General features: G+C 66.2%; 3 protein-coding genes across 5 annotated transcripts; 1 reads left to right on the plus strand and 2 right to left on the minus strand.

The window, feature by feature from the left end:
- The first annotated feature begins 7 nt into the window (after positions 1–7).
- Positions 8–6,279, plus strand: ILK (integrin linked kinase). Of its 3 annotated transcripts, none has more exons than XM_066990162.1 (13): positions 8–207; positions 1,504–1,603; positions 2,682–2,847; positions 3,049–3,144; positions 3,298–3,394; positions 3,507–3,590; positions 3,830–3,915; positions 4,212–4,321; positions 4,539–4,666; positions 4,902–5,023; positions 5,095–5,194; positions 5,284–5,414; positions 5,618–6,279. In XM_066990162.1, the coding sequence occupies exons 2-13, from the start codon at positions 1,515–1,517 to the stop codon at positions 5,765–5,767; spliced, it is 1,359 nt and encodes a 452-aa protein (XP_066846263.1). In that variant the 5' UTR covers positions 8–207; positions 1,504–1,514; the 3' UTR covers positions 5,768–6,279. The 3 variants fall into 3 exon arrangements, with proteins under 3 accessions (XP_066846263.1, XP_066846265.1, XP_066846264.1); XM_066990164.1 differs by lacking the exon at positions 8–207 and adding an exon at positions 303–356; XM_066990163.1 differs by lacking the exon at positions 8–207 and adding an exon at positions 333–467.
- A 523-nt stretch (positions 6,280–6,802) lies between these two features.
- On the minus strand, positions 6,803–8,585 carry TAF10 (TATA-box binding protein associated factor 10). Its single transcript, XM_066990169.1, has 5 exons — positions 8,357–8,585; positions 8,003–8,160; positions 7,871–7,935; positions 7,614–7,728; positions 6,803–6,959 (listed from the first exon to the last, which is right to left on the minus strand). Exons 1-5 carry the CDS (start codon positions 8,553–8,555, stop codon positions 6,870–6,872), a joined length of 627 nt encoding a protein of 208 aa, XP_066846270.1. The 5' UTR covers positions 8,556–8,585; the 3' UTR covers positions 6,803–6,869.
- Positions 8,586–8,794: 209 nt separating this feature from the next.
- TPP1 (tripeptidyl peptidase 1) lies at positions 8,795–14,217 on the minus strand. The gene is made up of 13 exons (XM_066990160.1): positions 14,156–14,217; positions 13,968–14,060; positions 13,758–13,897; positions 13,529–13,679; positions 12,915–13,036; positions 12,132–12,331; positions 11,725–11,923; positions 10,383–10,571; positions 10,169–10,241; positions 9,798–9,918; positions 9,551–9,709; positions 9,343–9,480; positions 8,795–9,002 (listed from the first exon to the last, which is right to left on the minus strand). The coding sequence occupies exons 1-13, from the start codon at positions 14,164–14,166 to the stop codon at positions 8,862–8,864; spliced, it is 1,737 nt and encodes a 578-aa protein (XP_066846261.1). The 5' UTR covers positions 14,167–14,217; the 3' UTR covers positions 8,795–8,861.
- Between the last annotated feature and the right edge of the window lie 4,545 nt (positions 14,218–18,762).

Consider the following 18,762-nt stretch of genomic DNA (forward strand, 5'->3'; position numbering starts at 1 on the left):
ACCGCCCGGTGCCGCCGCCCGCAGCGCCCCGCCCGGCGCTCCCGGTGCTCGCTCCCGTACCGGAGCCGTGCGCCCGGCGCGGCCCCGCCGCGGGGTCTCGGTGCGGGCCGGCGGCTGCCCGGCAGGGGGCGCTGGCGGCGGTCCGGGGCGGAGCCCACGCGCTGTCCCGCGCCCGCCGACCGCCGCCCTGCGCCGCCGCCGGAGCCGGTAAGGGCGGCCGGGCCGGGCGGGGGCCGGGCGGGGGCCGGGCGGGGCCGCGGGTGGGCCCGAGCGGGGGGCCCGAGCCCGGGGCCCGGCCCGGCCCGGCCCGGGGCAGGAGGTGCCGGGGGGGGGCGCTGCCTCCGGTCCGCCGCGGGGTTGGTTCTGCAGGGCCGGGGCTGCGGGGGGGCTGCGGGTACGAGCTGGGCCCCGGCAGCCGGCGCCGGGCACGGGTCTGGGCCCCGACCCGACGAGCGGCGGGGGCGGCGGTACGGGGCTGGGAACCGCGGGCGGAGCGCCGGGAGCGAGCGGCCCGGCGGGGTGCGGGGAGCCTCGGGCCGGGCGGGGCCGGGCCGGGGCCGGGGGCACGGCGGCAGCCCCGGGACGAGCAGGGCCCCGGGCCTGGGATGAGGGGGGGCGGCGGCGGGGTGCGGGACGGGGACGGGGCGTCCCCGGGGGCCCCTCCAGGGGCGGGCGAGGACCCAGCCGGGGCAGCGCCGCCAGCTGCGGGCAGCCCGTGGGAGCCGTGGGCAGCGGGGCTCCCCCAGCCGGTGCGCCGGGCTGCCCGCGCCGCGGCCCCTCGCGGGGTCTGTCCGTGAGGCCGGTCCCCCCGCCCCTGGGGCTGCCCGCAGCGGGGCGCTGCGCTCCCCTTGTGCCTGCCGCTGCCACGGGCCGCGCCGGGGGCAGCCCCGGGTCCCCGCTTGGAGCCCCAGGGCCCGGGCAGGAGCAGCAGCGCAGCTCTGGGCCCGTGCGGCTGCTGTGTCAAGGGGCAAACAGCGGAGGCAGGACGTGTGCTCCCTGCCCGGCTCGGAGCTGCAGTGTCCGGTTGTTAGAGGGATGTGAGGGAGCGTGGGGACCGTCAGGGTCCCGTTCCTCGAGCGTGATGCTGCGCCAAGCCCAGACAGGCCTGGCTGGGAGCAGAGGGACCCGTGTGGGGTGGTGCTGGACCTCCTCCAGCTCTGCTCCCCAGCCCGCTCCCCCCGCAGGAGATGCGGGCGCCGGGGCTGGCTGGGCTCGCAGATAAGCCTGTGGATGCCGAACCCGCTTCCTGCGAGCGGCACCAGGCACCCGTGACGCTGGAGTCAGCCGTGAGCTTCCCCTTTGGCTGCGCATCCAGCTCCATCCCCCGTCTTTGTCAGCCCTGTAGCTTTCCTCGGGACAGCCCAGGAGGGGTGCGAGCTCTTGTCCTCAGCCCCAGGGGGCAGAGGGGCTGTGGGAAGCACCATCTGGGTGCCGGGGCTGGGCAGATGCAGGGAGCCCTGCTCTGCAGCAGGGCCCCGTGCCCTTACGAACCCCTCTCTGCAGCAAGAGCCGCGATGGACGACATCTTCACGCAGTGCCGAGAGGGCAACGCGGTGGCCGTGCGCCTCTGGCTGGACAACACCGAGAACGACCTCAACCAGGGGTGAGCAGGGGGGGACCTGTGCCGGGGCTGCCCAGGCCCAAGGGCGCTGGAGCAGCTCCGGTCTCGTTTCCGCTCCGTGTCCAAGGGAGGGGGTGGGATTCGGCTCCTCCCCGCCGGGAGGAAGTTACCGCATCGCAGAGGCATGAGGGCTGCACATCCTCCGGCCGCTTCCTCGGCCACTGCTGCTCCCAGCCGGAGGCAGGGACGCGTCCTGGCCAGGCTGGGCATCTGGGGAGACCCCCGCTGCCCCAGGGTGGCTGCTGCTTCTGGGTGACCGCATCCCCCATCCCCAGCCAGGACCTTGTGCCAACCCTGCCCGTGGTGCCCTGGGGCTGTCCCCCCCAGCACCCGCTGCCCCAGCAGCTCCTGCAGGGCCGTGTGGCCCCGAGCACTGCCCCCCCGCTGGGTTAAGGCCCGGCGCAGCCGTCTGCCCTGTGCACCAGAGGTCCCGCTTCCAGGCCATGGCAGCACCTCTGCTGAACTCCTCCTGGGAAGAGGGGCCTTTCTGTGCCCTTGGGCTGTATTTTGCAGCCCCTCCCAGCAGATCCCAGTCACACATCCCAGACTGGGGTGTACCTGGGGAGCTGGGGTCACTCGCTGGGGCATTTGGGCTCCAGCTGGCTGCGCTGGGGTACCCCTGTCCTGTGGGGCCAGGGACTGGCAGGGGGGGAGTGTTTCTGTTCGGCTCTGGCTGCTCTGCCCTGCCGGAGCTGGTGACGGTGGGGATGCAGCAATGCAGCGTCCCCGCCTGCCAGGCCCTAGTCTCCTTTTAAGGCCTGGCTGGCGCCTCCTCCCTTACTTGGCCAGGCATGGCTGCGAGCAGATGGGGGGGGGGGGGGGGGGGGGGCGGAGGCCGGGGGGGGGCCCAGCCCTTGCCAGCCTCTCGATGATGTAGCCCTGAGGAAGATGGGACTTGGCTGGGGCCCTCCTGGGGACGGGGCAGAGCAGGAGTGCTGCTGGGGCTGTCCCGCTTGCAGCGCGCTGCAGGCACGCAGGACTATGCCGTACCTGCCCGGTCAGGAGCTTGCAACCACACGCTGTGGCCACCTGGCAGAACCCTCACTGCCCCTCTCTGCAGGGATGACCATGGCTTCAGCCCCCTGCACTGGGCCTGCCGCGAGGGCCGCTCCAATGTGGTCGACATGCTCATCATGCGGGGAGCGCGCATCAACGTCATGAACCGTGGTGATGACACCCCACTGCACCTGGCTGCCAGCCACGGCCACCGCGACATTGTGCAGAAGGTACCGGCCTCCCCAGGCCCTGCCCTGCCCCGCCATCCCCGCACCCGCTGGCACCTTGAGCAGCCTTCCCCACGAAGCCCCTGTCCGCCTCAGCCCCCTCCTGGCAGCCGGGCTGTGCTGTGGTGGCACTGCTGCCCAGGACGAGGTGTGGGGTGGAAGGGACCTGCTCCAGGTTTACCAGCACTGTCTTCCTTCCCCCAGCTGATCCAGTTCAAAGCAGACATTAATGCTGTGAATGAGCATGGCAACACCCCTCTGCACTACGCCTGCTTCTGGGGACATGACCAGGTGGCAGAGGTGAGCAGCAGCACCTGGACACAGGCAGGAGGGGGTCCAGGGCAAGGAGGGGGCATTGGGGAGGGAGCGGAGGGGTGAGGCAGGAGTCTGGGTGCGTAGGCAGAGGCTGAGAAGAGGACAGCGACAGCAGGTACTCCTTATTTCCTCCCTCAGGACCTAGTGGGCAACGGGGCCTTGGTCAGCATTGCTAACAAATACGGTGAGACACCCACTGACAAAGCCAAGACGCCGCTGCGGGAAGTCTTGAAAGGTAGAGGGCTCCCATCCAGTCCCTAGGACCTGCCTCTGGCTCCTGCTGCAGCTCCTGTGCTCAGCACCAGCAGGCTCCTGCTTGTGCTGCCCAATGCCTCCTCCCTCTCCAGAGCGCGCTGAGAAGCTGGGCCAGAGCCTGACCAAGATCCCCTACAAGGACACCTTCTGGAAGGGCACCACCCGCACACGGCCCCGTAAGGACAGAGCCTTCCCCAGCAGGGCGTGCTGCTCAGTGGGGGCACGGCTCTCTGCGGTAGGGCAGATGGGGTGGGGGGCAGCAGTTTCAACTGCACGTGGCTCGGTGGGGAGGGGGAAATCCCCTCACTGCAGGAGCAGGGCCTGGACCCCGCTGGTACTGCTGCCCTCTGTGGCCCGAGGGAGCGGCAGGAAGAAGGTCCCACAGCCCCGGGCTGAGCTTCTCCTTTTCTTACAGGAAACGGGACCCTCAACAAACTTGCTGGAATAGACTTCAAACAACTGAGCTTGAGCCAAAAACTCAATGAGAACCAGTCGGGAGAGGTATGTAGGCTGTTGCCTCCCTAGGACAGGCAGCTGCGCCCCAACCCCTGGCTGGCTGTGTAGAGCAGAACCAAGGCACAACTGCTCAGGGGGCTTCCAAGCCTGAGCACAGGGACAGCCCACACAGAGGGCACCTGCACAGGTTTCCTCACGTACTTTGTCACACTCACTGTGCATCACTGTGGGCGTGCTGGTTCTAGGAGATCTGTGGGCCCCACAGCCCTGCATGAGGAACCAGCAGGTGCTCGGGGACCGCGTACCCCTCACAGTGACAGTGTCCACCTGTCTCCCTGCAGCTGTGGAAAGGACGCTGGCAAGGCAACGACATTGTCATCAAAATGCTGAAAATCCGGGACTGGACAACTCGGAAGAGTCGAGATTTCAATGAGGAGTACCCGAAGCTGCGGTGAGTGCCAGCATCGTCTCCCAAGCAGCCAAAGCCTTTGAGGGTGGGCATCATCCCCAGTGGGGCGGGAGATAGGCAGGAGCCCACCAGGCCCACGGGGCTCCAGAGAGCAGAGGCTGATGGGTGTGAGGAGGCCCCAGGAAGACAGAGCAGGGCAAGGCAGGAGGTGGGGGTGTGGGTAGCACCCCAGGTTTCAGGGCTGTCACTTCTCTTGCAGGATCTTCTCTCACCCCAACGTGCTGCCGGTGCTGGGCGCCTGCCAGTCCCCCCCAGCACCCCACCCCATTGTCATCAGCCACTGGATGCCCTATGGATCCCTCTACAATGTGTTACACGAGGGGACAAGTGAGTGCTGATGGGGGTGACAGAGCCAGGGTGGGGGCTAGTCCCACTGTCCTTGGGGAGCTGCTTCTCCGTACGTTTGGGGCAGCAGCAGGGGCCCTTCCTGGGCATGGGAGGAGTTCAGTCTGCAGCCCGCATGCCTTCCACACACTCAGTCCAAGCACTGCCATTGCCACTCCCTCCCCACACATGCAGCACCCCTTCCTCAGTGACCCTGATGCCACCTCCCTCCCTGCAGACTTTGTGGTGGACCAGATGCAGGCGGTGAAATTTGCCTTTGACATTGCACGAGGCATGGCCTTCCTGCACACACTGGAGCCTCTTATCCCACGCCACCACCTCAACAGCCGCAGCATCATGGTGAGTGCCAGTGCTGAACGCCCCTGCAGACGGGGATGCATGGGCTGCAATAACCCTCCCTCTCTCCTCAGATCGACGAGGACATGACTGCGAGAATCAGCATGGCTGATGTGAAGTTCTCCTTCCAATGCCCAGGGAGGATGTACGCACCAGCCTGGGTGGCACCAGAAGGTGAGTGCCAGGTAGTCACGCCTCTCCTGATGCTTGCCCCTGTCCCCGCCCCCTGCTCTGATGAGCCCCCTGTGCTGGATTCCCTGCAGCCTTGCAGAAGAAGCCCGAGGAAATTAACAGGCGCTCAGCTGACATGTGGAGCTTCGCGGTGCTGCTGTGGGAGCTGGTGACCCGCGAGGTGCCATTTGCAGACTTGTCCAACATGGAGATAGGCATGAAGGTGAGGAAAGGGCTGGTTAAATTGCACCAGTCCAAATCATATCAGCCAGGGCACAACTGGGCCTACAACCACCAGCAGGGATGGGGAGGCAGGGCCCAACAGAGGCAAGCCTGGCAGGGCCCTGTCCAGAGGTACCTGCACGACTGTCAAAGGCGGGACCGGGTCCGAATTTCTGATCCTGCTCTGCCCTGCTTTGCTTCCAGGTGGCACTGGAGGGGCTACGTCCAACCATCCCACCCGGCATCTCCCCACACATCTGTAAGTTGATGAAGATCTGCATGAATGAGGACCCAGCCAAGCGTCCAAAGTTTGACATGATAGTGCCCATCCTGGAGAAGATGCAGGACAAGTAGAGGGAGGTGCCTCCCAGCCACCCGATGCTGCCATGCTCCCTTCCCCGCCACCCCCAAGTGCCTTCTTTAACCCCAGAGCCAAGGCGGAGCAGGGACTGCCCCCTCCCCCTGAGCCAGCCACGGACACGGTACAGACAACGCTGCCTTCCCTGGAGCCACTCTGCAGGCTTCGGGCTCTGTAGCACCGATCTATGGCAGCACCTCCACCCTCCCTGGCAGCTGTGGGCAGACTGAGCAGGAGGCCTGGCCCAGGGCACTGAGTGCAGCTGGGCTCTGCCGCCCACGAGGCCGGGCTGTGCTGCACAGCCGCCCTGCCCTCCCCGGCCCAGAGCAGCTCACCCCCCCCAGACAATGCCCAGCCCTGGTGCTCGTCCCTGCTAAGGACAGTGGGGTGAAGCTTGCCTGTTTGCGCCCAGCACCACCCCAGCTTCGCGCTTCACTTTTTATCGTTTCCATCCAGGCCACATGAAAAAGCCGCCAGCATCTGAAATAAACATTTGTTACGAAAACTGGCTGCAGGCAGAGGGGTGCATACTTGTGCAAGCTGTTGTGAAGGGGGGGGGGGGGGTGCCTTGAGGCAAGGGTTGCTGAGCAGTCTGCAGAGCCCTAGGCCCTGCAGCTGCTCCCACGTCAAACCTCCTCTGGTGCTGGGGCAAGGCGAGCACATGGGCCTGGCTACAGCTGCAGTAGCATCCATGCAGGTCCCTGAGCATTCCTCTTAAAAAGAGAAGAGCAGTGCTAGGGAGAAAGAAATGAAAAGGGTTGGGTACATCTATTCCCACCGTGCCTAATTCCCTGCAGTGCCTTGGAGTGCCTTGAGCCCTCCAGGAAAGGTGCAGCTGGAGTCTCTCTGCTGTGTCCCACAGCCAGCAGCTCTCTGCATCGGCTTCCAAAGGTACAGGACCAACTTCTGTTGATGCAGTGAGAGAAGAAGCCCTTGCAGGCCAGCCAATACTGTTTCTACTTACTGTAGACAGGGCACTAGCACATGGGCAGGAAACAAGGTGTCTTTCCAAAAAAAAAAAAAAAAAAAGCCACTACTGAGCTGTTTAATGGCACAGAAGCAACCCTAAAAAAGTTCCCAGAGACAATTCCTCAGTCTTTATGTGAAGTAATGTGGCTTTTTCACATTGATGCCGTATTCTGCGAGTGCTGGTGTCAGGTCCTCCATGGTCAGCGTGTACTTCTTATCCTGAAGGGACAATGAGTAACGTCAGTCACAGCAAGGACAGCTTATGCTGCCAGGCATTCCTCAGACTCTTGTCGGCTTAGGATTTTTCTCCTACAAGCTGTGGCAACCTGTACCTGCACAGTTCCCAGCAGCTACAGAACAGTGGTTGCGGCACTGACCAGCATTTAGCTACTGTAGGTTTCGTTTGCTCTGCCCCCAGTTGCAGAGAAACATGCTGAGCATTACCCAACGCTATGAAGATAAATTACACGGCTGTCTTGAAGCCCCCGAACCACAAATAGATGGTGAATGTGAGACTGCCCAGAAACTATTCCTCCACACTTTCTCCCTACACACCAGAGTCTGGTCCCTGTCAGAGGGGGCGGCAGGGCTAGGTAGCCCTCAGTCTGACCAAGCACAGCTCCCTGCACACTTCTGCAGGGCCTTCAGGGCATGCCCTGTGTATTCCACTGCCCACCTCCTTTTCTCATCAGTGTCCCTTCCCAACAGCAGAGCCCTTACTCGTCAGTACACATGCTGACCTTTTGGGAGCACAACAGGTCAAAGATGTTCTACAACGCACACAGCCACATCTGATGGAAGAACGTTCAGCTCCTGCAGGCCCGGGAGAGGATGCTCTCCCTCACCCCTGCAGCCATTCTCATTTCTCCTCACCTTGCTCTTATTGCGGGAGCTGCCCGAGGCTGTTCCCTTCATCTTGCAGTGCTGCAGCGCATCGTTGGCAATGTCAGAAATAAACTTCTGTGCAGCCAGAGAGATCAAACGGATGCTACCGCGCAGGAAAGGAGAAGCGGTAACATCAGGCGGGGAGCACCGGGCACCCCTGGGACGAGGGGATTTCTGCAGGGCCCCCGGCCATCCGACCCCGTGGGGATCCCCGGGGCCGCCGCGCCGCCCCCCCCGCCACTCACATGCGCGGGTCGGAGGCCTCGAAGCCCGCTCTGTTGAGGTAATAGCCGGTGACAGCGTCCGGGATCTGCGCGGGAGAGAGGTCAGGAGCCCGCCGCCCGCCCCGCCGCCCCGCCCCACGGCCTCCCGCGTACCGTGGGCGTGTAGTCCTCCAGCTGCATCAGGAAGTCCACGAGCGGCGTGGTGGACACCACCGGCTTCACGTCCCCGTTGGCGGCGCTGGGCGGCACGTACACGCCGTTGGACATCGCCCCTTCGGGGGGAGCCGCGGCCACGGCCGCCGACACGGGCGCTGCGGGCAGAGGCACTCAGCGACCGCCGCCCCCGGCCCCCTCCCAGCGGCGCCCCGGGGCTGCGGACGGGCCCGCGCACACCGGAACCGGCGGGGAACCGTCCCGCACCCACGGCCCAGCCCCGCTCCGCCTTTGCCCCGCTCCGCCTTTGCCCCGCGCCGCCGCCCCGGCCGCTCCCCCCCCCCGTGCGCTCACCCGGTCCCCTCCCGGCGGCCGCGCCGCCCTCAGCTCCCCGCGCCGCGCCGCCCACCGCGCCCGGGGGCGCCCCCGGGACGCCGCTGCCGCCCGCGGCCGGGCTGGGCTTGTTGTCGGCGGCGGGCACGGGGGCGGGGGCGGGCGGCGCCGGGGCGGCCGGGGCCGCGGGCGCGGGGTCGGCCTCGGCGCTGCCGCTCATCGCCCGCCGCCAAGCGACGCCGGGCGCCTTCAGCCCCGCGCCTGCGCGCGACGCGCCGTCCCATTGGCCCCGCCGCTCCCCTGGCCCCGCCGCCCGCCGCTCGCTATTGGCCCCGCCGCCCCACCGGCCCCGCCTCCCGCCGCGCCCTATTGGCCCCGCGCCCCCCAGTCCCGCCCGCCGCTCGCCATTGGCCCCGCGCCCCCTGGCGGCGCAGACGGACACAGACACGGACACGGAGGGGCCGGGCCGGTGCCGCGGGGCCTTTACTGGAGCCGCGCCCACCCCGCCCCGCCCCGCCCGGTCCCGTCAGGCCTCGAGCAGGGCGCGCAGCAGGCGGGGGAAGTTGGGGGTGCCCCAGCCGGTGACCGGGTCCCAGGCGGGGCCGGCGCAGAAGCCCTGGCCCTGCACGGTGCCGTCCAGGCAGGAGAGGTGGCAGCCCTGCGTCACCTGCGGGGGGGTCACGGCGGGCACCGGGACCCGCGCCGCCGTTAAGAGGAACGGAGCCCGCCCAACGGGGGGGAGCCCGGCCCCCGCCCCCGAGGCGCCCCCGCCCCACTCCCCTTGGGCACGGCCCCGGCGCCGCCCTGCCCCAGGCCTCAAACCCCCCTCCTGCGCCCCCCCTGCACACCCCCCACCCCCCCTGCACACCCCCCACCCCCCCAATCCCCCCGCCCCCATCCCCCCACCCCCCTCCCCCCCAATCCCCCCGCCCCCTCCCCCAGCCCCCCCGCCCTCCCCTTCCCCCCCAGCGCCCCCTTCCCCCCCACTCCCCCGCAGCCCCGCTCACGTCGTAGAGCGCAGCCCCGTGTCCCCGCTCCCGCAGCTGGTAGAGCGCGGGGTTGAGGAAGCCGAGGGGCGCCAGGCCGCGCTGCAGCCGCCGGTCGTTGACGAGCGCCAGCATGCCCGCCACCACCGGCGTGGACGCCTGCGGGAGGCAGCGCCCGCCTCAGCCCCGGGCCACCGGCACCGCGCGCGGGGCCCCGCCCGCCCCGTACCGAGGTGCCCGACACCCAGGGCAGCGGGATGCGGTTCGTCACCACCCAGTAGTTGTCCGAGAGCGCCGCCAGGTCGGGGTAGGCGCGGCCGCTGCTGTTGTAGTAGGAGCTGGGGGGCAGCTTGGCAGCCGAGCGCAAGAAGCTCCTCACCGCCGCGGCCTGGGGGCACAGCAGAGGGAAGGGCTCCCGCCCGCCCCGAGCCGCCCGTGGTGCCCCCACCAAGCCCCGCGCAACTCCGACCCCGCACCTGGTAATCGGGCATGGGGAAGACGTTGCTGAAGCCCCCGCCGCTGATGTAGTCTGTCACCTCCGCGGTCACCAGGAAGGGGTTCTTGAAGGATGTTCCACCCACGGTGGTCACATAGGGGCTGGGGGACAGGCAGGCTTTGGGGGCAAGCACACAGCACCCCGCGCAGCAGCCCCTCCAGGAGCTGCTCAGCCCCCACCTCCGGGCCTGCCACCTTCCACCCCATCCCACCACGTGGCTGTCCCGAGCCCCCACCGTGGTCACGAACAGCATTTGCAGCAGCCCAGCTGCAGGCCAAGGCGGAAGAGCAGACAGCAGCTCCTGGCACCAGCCAGGTCAGTGCAGAGCCTCACGGACTACCCCGTGGTTACCTCGAGGCCGGGAAGCTGGGCCGGAAAGTGTGGTTCCCCCCTGGCACTCTCCTGCAGCCAGCACCATCATCACCTGCCAGCAGAAATGGGTGAGGTGGTGGCCCGCAAGCTGCCCCCTGGGCAGGGGGAAAGCTCCTGCCTCCCAGCGGGGTCCTGGCAGCAGCCTGTGCACCCACGCCACGCAGAGCCACGTCACCCCAACAGCACCACACACCCGAGGCAAACAGCACAGTCAGGCCACGGGCAGCCGCCTTCATGAACTCCACATTCACACGCTGCAGGTAGGCCAACGACAGGCTGTCCTCGTCGTCCCCATAGCTGACGGAGTGCACCCACGGCAGTGATGACATGTTGCTGAGCAGCAGCAGCCAGGCCAGGAAGGGCTCCTGGCTTTCATGCCGCCCTGCAGAGACAAAGGGGCCGGTCCAGTGGAGTGGCAGGAGCCACCGTGCCTCAGCAGCACCAGCAGGAGCCAGAGGTCCTGCCGGCTCCTGTCCCTGCCTGCAGAGCACAGACATGCAGCACAGAGCATATGAACACTCCCGTGAGCTCCTGCTGGCAGCAGGGGCAATGGCAGCACGGCTGACAGCGGGGATGGCTGGCTCTGCCCGTGGCTCTGGTCAAAGTGTGGCACCCACGGCACGATGCCTGCGTTCACTTGCTCCTTCTCTGAACACCTTCCACAGGGCTGTAGCCACCCTCGGCACCAGGCAGTGACACAACCCAAGGCTCAGCCAAGCTCTGGGCCCTCCACCCATAACCACAGACCCCAAAGCAGCACGACGCCAGCTCACCTCCCCCCGCCCAGGTCCCTTCCTGCTCCTCTCCATGCAGCAAGGAGCGTGAGGCCTCGGCAACTCCTGCTGCCTCACAGCTGCCCAGAGAAGTCTCTCTCCCCCTTCCCACACCACAGGCACCATAAAGGCAGAAGACAAAGCAGAGCTGCTTGTGTCGGTAGACTTCACCAGCAGGACGAGAGCCAGCAATCCTAACTGTGCTCTGTCTCTCAGCCAGGCAGCTTCTGACCTGGACAGATCACACTTTATCCTGCAGTATAGCAGCCATTTTTGTGCAGGATGGTTTGCAACCTATGTTCCTCAAACTGCCTCACTCTCCTTTATCCACTCTACTGGCAGATTCACGGGCAAGAGATCATCTCTCTCTCCGTGGGAAGGCAGTGTAGTGAGATGACTGCTTTACATTGTGCAGCCAGGGCATGGAAGTCCTTGTTGCAGGATGCTGTGGATGCTTTAAGTTCACGTGTCCAAAAGCAGCTATAGAAATTAATAGAAGATGAATCCCCTGACAGCCATTAGAAACCTGCTCCAGCTCTGGAAGCCCACATGCTACATGCCCACAGCAGCTGTGAAAGCACCGTACTGCACCCAGTGTGCCCCTGTGACGGGTACCAGATGAACTGGGTGCAGCCCGTTATGCGCCTGGCAGAGAGCAAGTGCTTCCCTAAGCAGCAGTCTGATGCGTCAGTGCTACAGCAAGTGGGATGCATGGGAGTGGTCACAGGGCAGAGCAGACCAATTCTGACAGGGGATCAGTACCTGCATTGCTGAAGACCCACGTGGAAATGTTGGCACCCGTGCTCATGATGTATTCCACGTCCAGGCTGGCTTCCAGCCCAGCCTTGCCCCAGCCCTGGTGTCCAACAACTTGGTCGACCTTGGAGTGGTGGGCAAAGCTGCTGCCAAAGAGCTGCATGAACTCAGCCAGGTCAGCCTGGTGGAAGTACTGTTCCAAGAACTGGGGGGGACAAGGAGGGACGCTAAGATTTTTTTCCCGACTTGGAAAGTTGGCTCAGCATGCGTGTGAAATGCCAGCCCCGCGGTGCTCCCACAGCTGCGGAGGCCTCCCTGCAGCGTCCTGGAAGACCAGACCAGCCAAGTGCTGGAGGAGCACCAAGGTGCCCCACTCCCACGCCTCTGCCCCCGTCAGCTCTGGGAGCAGGTACCTGGGCGCAGGCCTGGCTGTTGTTTGGCAGCAGCCCAACGTCTCCTCCTGTCATGTTGTATCTTTTCCGAATGACAGATGGAGTCACCCCCAGGTGGAAAGCCGCTCTCTGTCCATGAGGCTGTCCTGGCTCTGCTTGCTCCTTGGCCCAGGCTCTGCTGACCACGTTCCTCTCCGCAGGGAACCGATGCAGGCCACCCACTGATGCGCGAGTAAGGAGAAGCAGCAGGTGCCAGGGCCTAGCGCTCTGGCAGGACTCAGCGATGGCCCCATGCTCCCCCTCCCCACCCTCTCTCAGGCTTCACGTCAGAGGCCTGAACAGCAGCAGGGCGCAGGGGGGCACCTGACCAGAGACCGCACCTTTGGGTGCCTCCCCAGTCCTCATAGGTGCTCCCAGGCTGCTCAGCCCCATTACCCCACTGCTGAGCCACTGTCACCGCTTGACAGCCCCGCTCTCCTTGTGCAATGACCGCGGTTTCCTCATGTGAGGAGTGTTCCTGCCTCAGAGGCAGCTGCACACCCACAGACACCCACACAGACAGCACGGAGCACCCGGGGCCGAGAGCACTATTAAAAAACCACAGACTTCAGACACTGCCTGCCCAGACCCTGGGCACAGATCTCCTCAGGAGGGTCCAGGGCAGCTGAGACCATGGGCGGAGGGCCAGCCACACCACCCTCTGAGGTACTGAGGTGGCCCCTCCTGGCTGGGCAATGTTCAACCTCGCACCTGTACTTGAGGCAGCACAAGCTCTGGGCAGCCTGAACCCCACGCATACTGTACCGAAGTCAACGTGCTCAGCCAGATCCTCAGGGATGGTGTAAGGGAGCGGGGAGCGCACAACGCTGCGCTGGTCCTTCACGTACCGGTGGAATTCAGCCCCAGGCAAGAGGCGCTCAGCCGTGCTGCAACACAGGGACAGCCCCCCACACAGGGGCTCACACCACAACTGCCGCCAGCCTGGCCACCCGTGCCCATGCCCTGCTTCCCGTTTGCACCCCGCTTGTTGCTGGGAGGACACAGGGACGAGCACCCCTTCCCATCAGCACAGCCAACCTTACAAAGCAAAGAGCACTCTGTACCTGACCCACTGTGTGTGTACTGTGACCCCAAAAGCGAGCAAGAGGAGGTGTGGGCTGGCCTGAGCACCTATCGCATATGTGCACCTGGCCCCCAATGTTCCAAGCCACCGGGCTGCAACTCCCCCAGCACTAGGACTGCACGGTGGCAGCCAGCTCTTGGCCACAGCCCCCGCAGAAGCGGGGCTCAGCCTCCCGCCGCTCGCCTGCGCCACGGGGGCCAGCGGACGTCCCAGCAGGCAGGGCAGGGTCTGGCTTCTCCCGTCTTCGCAGGCAAGGGCAGCCACCGCAGCAGGGCCCAGCGCTGCCCGGGCTCACCTCGCCGGCATGTGGCACTGCAGGAAATCGAGGGTGGCAACGCTGCTGCAGCTCTCCACGCCGTGCCCCCGCAGCCACTTCAGCACCGTCATCAGCGTGGCGGGCGACGGCTGGACAAGGTCCCGCAGCTGCTCCAGGGACAGGAACCTGCCTGCGGGCACACAGCGGGCTCGGGTCACCCCGCCCGCGGGGCCGGGCGGCCGGCGGGCCTCGGGCGCGCAGCCGTTACCGTATCGCGGCGAGCGCGGGTCCGAGACGGCGCGGACGAGGCGGGCGAGGCGCGCGGTGCCCTGCTGCCGGAGCGCCAGGGTCAGCTGCACGTCGTGGACGGGGCTCACGCGGCCGGCGGGGGCCCAGCCGGGGGGCGGGCTGCGGGCAGGCCGTGAGCGGCGGGCACCGGGCACCGGGCCCCGCGCCCCGCGCCCCGGCCCGCACCTACCGGCACGGCTGGTCCCGCTCCAGGGCCACCCCCGCGGCGCAGCAGCTCCAGGCGGCCGCGCACAGCGACAGCACGGCGGGGAGCGCCCCGCACCTGCGGCGGGCCGTCAGTGCCGGGCGGCCGCGGGCCCCGCCGCGACGGGGAGCCCCGGGGCCGCCCCCCCGCCCCCGGCCCCGCGCCCCCGTTACCGCCGCGCCATCCCGCCGCTGCGCCCGGTCACGTGTGCGGCGCGGGGCGCGTGACGGCCGGTCACGTGAGGAGGCCGCCGCCGCCGCCGGGGGGGGCGGGGCCGGGGGCGGGCTCTGGGCGCGGCCCCGGTGCCGGTCCCGGTGCGGGCGGCGGGGCCCTGCCCCCCCTCACGGGCCGCCCCCAGGGCCCCGCGGGGCCGCCGCGGAGGCGGCTCGGGGCACGGCAGTCCCGTGGGGCGGGCAGCGGCGGCGGCTGCCTCGGGCCGGGCCCGTGTGGGGCGGGCGGGTCCCGGCGGGGCTGCGGGCTCCGTGCGGCACGCGGACGGGGCCGGGAGCTCCGGGGGGTCCCGGGCGGGACCGGGCTGGGGGCGCGGCCGGGCCGGGCCGGGCCCTGCCCAGCGCCCGGGGCCGGGCCGCTGGCGGGGGGAAGCTGCCCCGGGGAGCGGGCGGGGCGGGGCGGGGCGGGGCCCCCGGGAGTGCCGGAGCCCCGCTGCAGGGACGGGCTGGAAGCGGGAGCGGCCTTGGCGCTGCGCCTCCGCGCCCCGCGGCGTGAGGCAGGGGCCGGCCGGGAAGGTGCAGCCGGGGCCGGGGCCGGCCGGGCCAGCCGCCCGGAGCCTCTGCGGGGGCAGCGGCAGAAGGCGGCCGCGTCCCCTCCGCGTCCAGGGCTGCGACCGCCCGGCCTCGGCGACCTTCGCACCGCTGCCGCCTGGCTGCGTGCGGGGGCCCGGCACAGCCGCGGGTGCCGGGTGTCCTAGCCCGGGGCGCGGGGGGGCTCGGACGTGTCCCTGCAGGGCTGCGGGCGGGGGCTGCGCGGCGCTCGTGGGTCGTGGAGCGAGCGGGGCGGCCCGCTGTCCCGTCCAGCTGGCGCTGTCACCGGCAGCCGCTTGGCTCCCAGCGCTGCTGAGCAGCAGCTCTCGGCTTCCTGTGCTTGTTCCCACACTAGGAGCCCTCCTAATTAGTATCACAAAAGTGGTATCATGATACTTGTGGTCTTGGGGTTGTGGAAAGTTCAAGCAATTATTGCCAGTGCTAAAGAGAGTTCTGGAAATGGTGCCGTGGAGTTTGTTACCCTAAAGCAGCCCAGGAGGGGCCATCTCAGAGATGGCTGGTGAGGAAGGGGGTGCTGTGACCCCATCTGACCAGGCCAGCTTTCCAAGTCCAGGTCCCAGCCCTGGCCACATGTACAGACATGCTGCATGCCATGGCTCCAGCAGTTCCCAGTTGCTTTCCTGCTTCTGCAGAGCAGAGTCCAAGTCAGAAAGAGAGGGACAATGGGAAAACCACCTGCCTGGCCCAGGCTGCCATCTCTCCCACACCAGAGCCGCACTGTGACTGTCCAGAGCAGCAGCTACTGGCTAGAGGCCAGAGGCATTCTCCTGCTGCGGTGTGTCATGAGGTACTGGTGAAGAAGCGGACTGATGCTTAAACTGGGGCAGGGCAGGTGAAGGTCCTTTGCTAGGAAGGCCAGGGCTGTAGCAGTTCTGTTCTCCTTCCTGCCTTCAGACCTGCTGTGCAGGCAGTGCTTTTTCACCTGTGCCATCTGTGCAGCAGGGAGGTGGAGATGCCACGTGCTCAGGCAGGCGGTGCCTGCTGCTGACTTTGGCCCCGCTCCCTTTGGGTGAGGTAAGGCAGCAAGGAGATCCAGTGGGGCTTGAGCAGCATCTTTTCTGTTCATAGAACAGCACTTAGCATCTCTTTGAATCTGGGACCTCAGCCCGTGTTCATCAGGCCCGCCCAAGCTCCCTGTCAGGCCTTCGGGGTGCTTCCCCCGCCACCATGAGGCCAGGCCTCGTCCTCCAGGAATCCCCTGCTCCGTCCCCATTTTCTGTGGGACTCCAGCACTCCTGCTTGGGTGTTGCCCATAGCGTGAGTGTGTGTGCAGAGCCCTAGGGCACTTCTGGTCCTTGCAATTGGAAGCACATGTGGGCCACTCAGAGTTTCCATGCATGCGGCGCTGTGTGGTTTGCAGCAGCTGGAGCTGGTTGCCCGCCCGAAGCTGTACAGTTGCACCCTGCGGGGCTGGGGGGACGAACGGGGGAGCTGCGGGAGACAGCGGCCAGGGAACACGGGAAGGGTCTGGGCACGGTGGGTGCAGCCGACAGAGAACGCAGGGCCCAGCGCAGCAGGGAGGGCTCAGGGGGAACATCTCAGCTGAGCCCTGTCCCGCAGCCCTGTTGGTGGGATGAACTTTCCGCTGTGCCACAGGAAGGCTCCTGAACCACGCAGGGGCAGCTGTCTGCCAGGGCTGGGAGTTGCCTGTCCTCGCGTGTAAGGGTCTCCCAGCTGGAGGTGGCTCTGCTTACCGTCCCTTACCAGCACCCTGCAAGTGCTCAAGGCGTGCAGGGAGATGTGGGCAGCAGCAGGGTGGGTGGCTGCAGGCAGAGCGTGGTTCCCGTGCCCAGGCCATGTCCAGCGGCTCCCAGCTATGCAGCCCCAGCTACTTCCTTGTCCCACACCCAGGCACACAGCCCCGGCACGTGCTGGCCCCCATCCTGTCCCACCCTGCCCCTCATCCAGGGGTGGCCCAGCACCCTGGTGCTGGCTCCTGGCTGTCCCAGTCTGCATGGACCTGACCAGCAGCTGCAGCCGCAGGGAAGGGACTCGCTGCTGCGCAGCCTTGACGCACATTGGCTAGGGGCCTGGGGCACTGGGAGGCGCTGCCAGAGTGCTGCAGCCCACCCAGCTGTCCAGCTGCTTACAGCTTTGGGTAGGGCTGTAAGTGGGATGAGATTTGCAGATTATTTCCTGGATCTGTCTGGCCTGCAAAGATTAGGGTGCTCTGAGAGAGCTAATTACTCTAACAAGCTGTTAGTCTGACTAGCTGGTCTGCAGCAAGCAGGGGATGGGATCGCTGGAAGAGCCAGCAAAGCTGCCAGGGTGTCCTGGGCACACCCACCCTGGTGTGCCGTGGGTGCTGTTCCTGTGGATGGACTCAAGGGTGCCCTCGTCTCCAGACTGTCAGGGTTACCTGCGGTTGGGCAATGCTAGAGAAAAGTACCATCAGGGCCCTCCCTGCTCGCAGGGACCCCTTCGGTCTCAGTCACAAAGCAGGGAGCATGCCCAGCACGGCGGTTATACCAGTCAGGGAGATGGAGGTGCTAGGTTATGTGATAAAGCAGCACCGAGAAGCAGTGGCAGGCAGGGGAACCCGATAACCCAGGGAAGGGGATCCCTGTGCCCAGCTCCACCCAAGGCTGTCTCAGCAGCGGTCACTCCAGGGCTGAGGGCGGCGCCCATCACAACAGGAGCAGGAGTAGCTGCCCTGAGCAGCCACAGGTGTTGGGGACGCTGCCTGGGACACGGGGCATGTTGTGAGAGGCAGAATGCAGAGCATTTTAGGGTTGCATAAGACTTATTATGGGATGTGTAGCAGAGGAACTACACGTGTGTAGCAGAGGTGGGGAAAGAGAGGGATTGAGGCAGCTTGGAGAAGAACAAAAGTGGAAAAAGAGGGAAAAGGATATAAAAGTTGATGGTTGCACGTAAGTGGATTGGTCAGCACATGTGTCTGGCCATGCGCTGCGTCGGGTGACTGTGCAGCCTGTCCCGTCTTCTTAAACTCCACGGCAAAGTATTTTTCTTGGGGACCCTATTCTGTGTGCATGTGTGTCCATGGAGTCTAAGCGTCAGTAGCTGCAATCAGATCACAGGTCCCAGGGCCTGTGGTGCCAGCAGCTGAGTGGGAGATGCAGGGGTGTCAGCCCCTGTCCCTGCTAGCGGGTGTCAAACCGGACTGGGCAGTGAGCAGCTGGAGTGGCCTCAGAGCCGGAGTGTGTGTACGTAGGGGCAAGCCCACAGCAGGGAGGCTGTCAGAAGGACCAGGGGGTTCCCAGCCTACTGCCAGAGAGAGTGCAGAGTCCGGGCTCAGCTGAGCCCCTCGGGGCGCCTGTCTGTGTGTCAGGGAACTGCAGATGAGCAGATCCAAATGAGAGCTCCTAGCTGGGGGCAATACCAAGAGCTGGAGTGGAGCTGTGCCTCAGGGGCTTGTATGTTGGGGTGCCAGCAACGGGGGGCAGCTGCTGGGCAGACCAGGTGTCTGAGCCTGGCTGCCAGAGGGACTCACCTTATACATGTGCATTCCCGATGACAGACTTTGTCAGCCAGAAAGGGGAGCAGGATGAGGCTGCAGTGCTGTCAGTGTGAGTGCTGAGCGTGTCTGTAGGGTCCCGTGTGCCCCTCTGTGTGTGTCCACTTGCACACCGGCACTGGGCTATGTGGCTGTAGGGGAGACATGCTCAGCCTCGCCACTGGTTAGACCTGGATGCATGGTGTGGTGCAGCCTCACCTGCTGGGTTTGGCAGCTGCTAAGGGGAGGAACTTGCAAGATGCACTGATGCACGTGGGTGCTGGTGGCTTGGCCTGGGCAGCAGCCAAGCTGGGGCTGTGTGCGCGGCAATGCAGTGACAGGTGCGGCTGCAGCACACACTGCTGGAGGAGCTAGGCACCTGGGCCAGGCCTACAGTTTGTGATCAGGCTCTCAATGTCCTCTGCTGCACTAAAGCCTAAAATTGCTACACCTCCTGTGCTGGCCTGACAAATTGCAGAGGCCAGGAGGCAGGCAGCTGTGGCTGGGCAGCAGGGCTCCTTGTGCTGTCTGCCCCAAGGGC

This window comes from Anser cygnoides, chromosome 1, assembly GCF_040182565.1.
Source record: "Anser cygnoides isolate HZ-2024a breed goose chromosome 1, Taihu_goose_T2T_genome, whole genome shotgun sequence".
In the NCBI taxonomy this organism is placed as follows: Eukaryota; Metazoa; Chordata; class Aves; order Anseriformes; family Anatidae; genus Anser; species Anser cygnoides.